The 6,181-nt window shown below is 36.7% G+C and overlaps 1 protein-coding gene across 1 annotated transcript in view; it reads right to left on the bottom strand.

Annotated features, from left to right (window-relative positions):
• GABRA6 (gamma-aminobutyric acid (GABA) A receptor, alpha 6) overlaps nt 1-6,104 on the bottom strand; it is a gene marked incomplete at its 5' end in the record, with an annotated part of 24,188 nt that extends 18,084 nt beyond the window's left edge. Inside the window, 5 exons of the mRNA XM_009580470.1 lie at nt 3,006-3,158; nt 3,587-3,730; nt 4,328-4,410; nt 4,517-4,737; nt 6,037-6,104. Of these exons, the coding sequence (XP_009578765.1) occupies nt 3,006-3,158; nt 3,587-3,730; nt 4,328-4,410; nt 4,517-4,737; nt 6,037-6,104 (669 nt within the window). The remainder of the gene's footprint in view (nt 1-3,005; nt 3,159-3,586; nt 3,731-4,327; nt 4,411-4,516; nt 4,738-6,036) is intronic.
• Between the last annotated feature and the right edge of the window lie 77 nt (nt 6,105-6,181).

The raw sequence follows: 6,181 nt of genomic DNA, 5'->3' as shown, positions 1-6,181 counted from the left end.
GAATTTAAACTTAGGAATAGGACTCCTATTCTATTACAGATATAGATAAGACTTCTCTCAATGTGGAATGAATATTGATGAAATGCTCTGCACTGTGGAAAACTACTTCATCAAACTGAATGCCAAATTACAGTTGGTAAACTGTGTAACTGATGATTGTTTACCCTTGTCTTTCCACTTTGAGCACTTCTTGGTAAGTTTTGAAGAATCTGTTACATAATGCAAATACTGAAATATGTTATCTTTTCTTATTAAAAATGAAACAACAAAAAAACCCAAACACCTTTCCCTATCTAAGACTTTATTATAAATAAAGTTTAATGACTAGATATTAATTTAAAATTCCCAGGGTGACCTGCTAGGAAGGTAGAAGCTGACTACTATCTTTCTGCAAAATAACAGATGAACTTTTTGCCAGGAATAAAAAGGATTAGATAAAGGCACAAGAAAATGTGAAATAATAGCCATCGCTATATGGATTCAGAGCATACTTAAAATTAGGCCTCCAATAACCATGTTTCTTATTCTAAGTAATTTCTGATAATGCCATGCTTCATAAAACTTCACACATAAATACATCTACATGTATATGCATAGCTACATACATAGCTCCACATAAAGTAAGGAATTTCATACTAGCAATCTGCTGTTCTTTCCAATGACACAATTATAAAGAACACAAGAGTGCCTCTTCAAGTATTTCTGCCTCCCATTTTTCACTTGCAGGTCTGTAAAGAGTAGGTGCTTATGACCATTAATTTATCTTTGCAAAATGTTCAGAGTATTTATTGTAATATCACCTGCAAAGGATAACTGGCATCCGTTTTGGAGGTAAATAGAGTTTCTAAATGAATTTGTTCTGAGAAACTGATTTAGGCACACTATTGTTATTCTTCTACTATTAATTTCTCTTCTTTCAAATTTATAGTTTAGGAACTTAGAAGTAAAACTGAAAATTTATAATTCAAGTATTTGCAATATGATGCAGAAAGGAGTCTTACTTCTCCATTTTAAACCTTTTCTTTTTTACTGGGGCTTGAAAGTCTTTTTTGTCATAAGGAATTTGCCCTCTTTTCCTTAGATGAAGGTATTTAGAATCCATGGGATTTTGAATTAGTAAGGACTATAAATTCAGACTGTGCCTGCGAGAAATAAGAATGGAATAAGGATTGAAATATTCTTTTAAAATGCCAACATGACTAATTTTCCACAGTACTGAGAAAGGTGTCTTTTTTTTACTATTTTCTTAAAATATTTTCTGTTTCTAATTCTGTATTTACTCTTCAGTATGACATCTAAGAGTTGTTATTCCAGGGTTTGGGGTCTCTATGTAATTATTACTGAATCAGCTAAAGACTTATTTGCACATTACTTCAAGCATATAGAATTGACTTCCACTGCCTGCTAGGTAGCAAATATGTTTTACTCAAAATGTAGAGGATGTAACTGTATAGTTCAGAGATTCAATACAAAGCCAAATCAGGTAGCATCATATTTGGCGTACAAACCTCCTACATGTATTTTATGCTTCAATTGCAATAAAAATCCTTGAAAATCTATTGCCTGATATTTTAATATTTTTAAGCACTTAAAGAAATCCCAACTGCCAGAAAATAATACTTGAAAATGCTTAATGATGCCAAACTGCATCCCAACTCCCAATAGGGACTTCAAGAACAAAAGTTGATCTTCCTTCAGAGGCACCTGAGGAAGGTGTATTCACTTAGCATTCCTAAAAGTTTGCAATGCTTTTATGAATACCATTCCATACAGGTAGGAAATGCCAATTGACTGAAGCCTGCTAACTACAATTATAGACTCATTTTGAATTAAGAGACTTGCATCATTTATGCTTAGGGAACATATAGCTGCCTTTTTGTTACTGAAGACAAGTCTCACAAAGGGATTTTTTTTGTATAGAAGTACTGGGTTAAGAGAAAATAGATAGGGTTGCAAAAGGTGTATGTATGGCTAGTGGATTCATGAAGTTTTTGACAAGCTTTATTATTTTTGCTTAGTATTTTTATGATTGTTTTTCTAGACACAATTCAGTCAGTGAAAGTTTACCCCTTAACAATGAGTGCAGTTTCAGAGCTTATCAATATTGAAGTGTGGGGGGGGTCAAATTTAATAGCAGACCACACACTAAAAATTAAGGAGACAAAACTCTCTGCTTTGGGAGAATTAATTCAAACCACTGGAAAGAAAAAAGGTCCCAGCCATGCAATATGGACACACCTTTCACATTAGAACTCCAATCTGTGCTAGGGACAGGATTCATCTCACCTGACTTTATCCATCTAAAGTCCTTGCTAGTTGTTTAGACACCTTTGTAAACAATGGGAAGAGAGCACCTCAGAATCAGTGCTAGATGGGGTACCTTATGTCAGATAAGATTAATTCCATGTTTTGTTTTTTTTTTTAAAGCTTTAACTCAGATTGGTTTCACAAAAGAATAAATCAATAGAAAAATTCCTCTTTAAAAAATTGAGAGGTTGACATTTACTCTGAAATTGTCCCTTCCTGCATACGAAGACATATTCGGGGAAGAAAAACATCACAAACAAGTCTGGCTAACCAAACATTCTGAGTAAAGAATTTTGACCCTCGTGGGCAGACTGAATATTATTTGGTTTAATTTTAGTTTTTACTTTTGTTCATTGAAACCTACTAGCTGTCTTTTCCAATCCCCACTGGATTACAGCAGCTGTTTGATACAATGGATTCAATACAGTGAATGAAGTGAATGAGAAAAGAACAAAACACGAATACCAGCCACGGTTCTTGCTGGAACAGATTCTTTGTTGATCCAAAATACAACTTGAGACAGGACTACAGTCATGATGCATGGAATGTATGTCTGAATGAGATAGTAGCCTATTTTCCTTTGAAGATGGAAATAGAGCAGCTGAAGTGAATATTCGCCTAAAACAAACAAGCAATGAAAGTAATGAATGAATGGTATATGTGATGCTGAGCTGTTCAAAGACCTTGACGCAGCATACCAAAAACTGTTCTGGCTGGAACAGACTCCTTGTTAATCCAGAAAGACACCTGAGAAAGAATGACTGTCATAATGCATGGAGTATATATCTGTATCATGAAGTAGCCCATCTTCCTTTGCAAGTGGAAATAAACTGTCATGATTATATATTCACCTGTTAAGAGACAAGTATGTCAGCATTATTTTGGCAACATATGAGTAAACATTATTGGCTTAAACCCAACATACTGTGTTCTCAGGAAAGCACTTACAGGCCTCCTAATGCATAATAAAAATAAGCTGATTAAAAAAGGTAAAGTGACCTTACGGAAAGAGGAGAATAATACTCATTTTATGCATTGTTTTTACCGGGGCGGGGAGGCAGGGGGAACTCTTAAGAATTGCATGAAAAATTGTATGCTTAAAGGGACTGTATTGAAAACCTATCTTTTAAGAGACTATGGTTAGAGTCTTTCCAAGGATTTTAGTTTTTAAAATCGCAAAAGATAATTAAACTAATTTGGTTCTATATGAAAAAAACCTGTAATTTATTTTTAAGATGTGTTTTATAATGTCAATAGTTCCCACACGGCTACATCTTACCTGTGTTAGATTTAATTGTTTCACTAGATACAGTTTGTCCTATGAGGTCATACTGGAGGAGGCTGGAAGACTCCTGTGGTACTTCTACTGAATGCAGGGGTCCTTTTTTCCATGTATAAATTATTTCACTTTTTGGATAAGCATCTGAGTTACAGAGGGAAAAATTACTATTATTAATTCTGTAATTTATAAGCAATTGAAAAAATAAGTAGCATAATCCTTTTTGTGGCTCAAATACCTATAGAAACATGCATCCTGATCCAGCAAGTTCCTAACCTCATTAATGACAAAATGCAAAAAAATCAACAATAAGAGAATGGTTGAGGTGAGACCTGATAGGCACTAGCTTTTGTTTCGTAATTTGCTATAAAACACATACATTGGTTACCATAGATCAACTACATAGTTTCCAAATTGATTACCACAGATCAACTAAGTATTTGCAAAACTAGAAGTAATACAGTAAATGTACCACAGCTGTTGAAGGACCCACTTTGACTACTAGATGTGTGAGAATAATAAACAATAAAATATTCAACAGTCACCCTTCAGTGAATAAATCCATATGCTTATGAATAGTCTGAGTCTCAGAGGAGAAAGTAAGATTCTAGTATAAAAAAAAAAAAAAAAAATTTCAGCTATGTCATTAAGTAGTGTCCTAGGATCTCACTTCTGATTTTCTCACATACATGTAGACCAAATGTATTACTATAAAAAACTGAAAGATACAGAAAAACTTACAGCTTCCAAACTTCAATGGACAAGCATGTCCGTCCATAGGAAAGTTCACCAACCGCATAGGACAATCAGCATTAATGGTTAGTCTAGAACACATTATAGTAGTTGACAATGAAAAAAAATGGTATGCAGGAACACTGCTGAAAGAATCAAAAATAAAGGTAAACCAAAAGCAGAAGAATAGGCTCTTACCTCATTGTGTAAAGAATAGTTCCATTCTGCATAATTCTGAAGAGTTTGTTAGGAGTTGTCATATTATGAGCAATTGATTTTTTTCCATTTCTAAAAAATGTGTCTGGTGTCCAAATTTTACTGACCATTAAATTGTTCAATCTCAAAATTTCAGTTGGCCCACTAAACTTCAACCTCTCATCAGTCCATGTCTGCCGAAAGAAGACATCCATTGTGTATTCCTATGGAAAATAAATAGGTGGTTGACTTATGTTTGGGGGCCAGCAGTCCCAAGTTGCTGTGTACACAGTAACTCCGTGAAAGAACCTAACACACACGTCAATGGCATTTCATTTACTGCTTAAACACTTAATCCTATTACCATTAAGTAGTTACTAAAAAAAAAAAAAAGTAGTCTATGAAAAAATACCCTATTTTTTTATTATTTAAAGAATAGTTACAAATTAATCAGTGAATAGATAATTTGGTCTGAATAAGGAAAAAAACCTCATTGTCCTCTCAGAGATAATAATTTAATTCAAGTGACTGAGGTCTAAGTAAATACAAATGCCTAATTTAGTACCCTTTCAAAGTGCAAAAACAAACTATCAACATTTAATTGCCAGGAACAAAAAGACATGCTCAGTGCCTCTTCTGCAACTTACTTTGGATATTCACAAAGAAAGGACTGATGTGAGTGAATCACACCACGGTATGACTTGGTGTCAAGTTAATATTAATCTAAGTTATTTTCCTCAAGGATTCTTAGTAATATTCTTACAAGCCTTCAGAAAGGAGTTCTTTATAGAAGTTGCTTGGGAAATGAAACTAAACCTTGGCCAGAGGCAAATGTGTAAGAAGGCAAGGTTATGCCTTCTCTTAGATTGACTGATGAAGAGGTGGAAAAACTTTTGGTTGTATCATCTTGGGGCCCACAGTTCCTTGCCTGCAAACTGGACTGCAGGCTCAGGTGAGTAGGTATTAGAGGAACTGTACAAGGGCAAAAATAGCGATCAAAGTCAATTTCCAGAATGAGAACAGCAATGCCATCCTCACTCCAATGGCTTAACATCTTCCTGGGGCTGCTGCTGTAATTGATGGAGTTCACCCAAGCCCACAGCTACCTGAATTTGGGGGCACCCAGCATGACACGGGGCAGCTGTCTCAGAAATAGCACCACTCCTCTGCAGCTGCTCATTAGGTTGTGTCCTACCAGGCAGCCTTCCTGCAAACCTATGTGTGGGGCCACAGATGCTTACAATCTTCTTAACGAGGTTAAAGAGGTGTCTTTAGCCTCCCATCCGTGCCCTCACCCAAGGCTAGCATTGCCTTCTGTACCCAGCCTTGGAGCTGGGCTACAGGCTGCCCTTGCGGGCTCTGCTGGGCAAATTGCTGTATGCAGCTCCAGCCAAACTGCTCCGCTGGCCCTAGAGATTGTCAGGAAGATTAAGCCTCGTAATCTGCTTTAATGACGGTCAACTCTGATGCCACCGTAATGAATCCAGGGAAAGGAGAGCAGGGGCGGTAAACGGGGCCCTTACCATCTCCACGTCGGACACCGGCCCAAAGCTGGTCACGTAGATGTCCGTTTTGACTTCTGTCACGGTGCCTGCGGGACACGGAGACGAGCTGGGAGCGGAGGGGGGTCAGGGCTGGCGAGGCGCGGCTCCCCGCGGCGGGGCCCCT

Source organism: Fulmarus glacialis, unplaced genomic scaffold (genome assembly GCF_000690835.1).
Source record: "Fulmarus glacialis isolate BGI_N327 unplaced genomic scaffold, ASM69083v1 scaffold50466, whole genome shotgun sequence".
Lineage (NCBI taxonomy): Eukaryota > Metazoa > Chordata > Aves > Procellariiformes > Procellariidae > Fulmarus > Fulmarus glacialis.
Note: the sequence above shows the minus strand (reverse complement) of the source record. Positions and strands in the feature narration are given on the sequence as shown.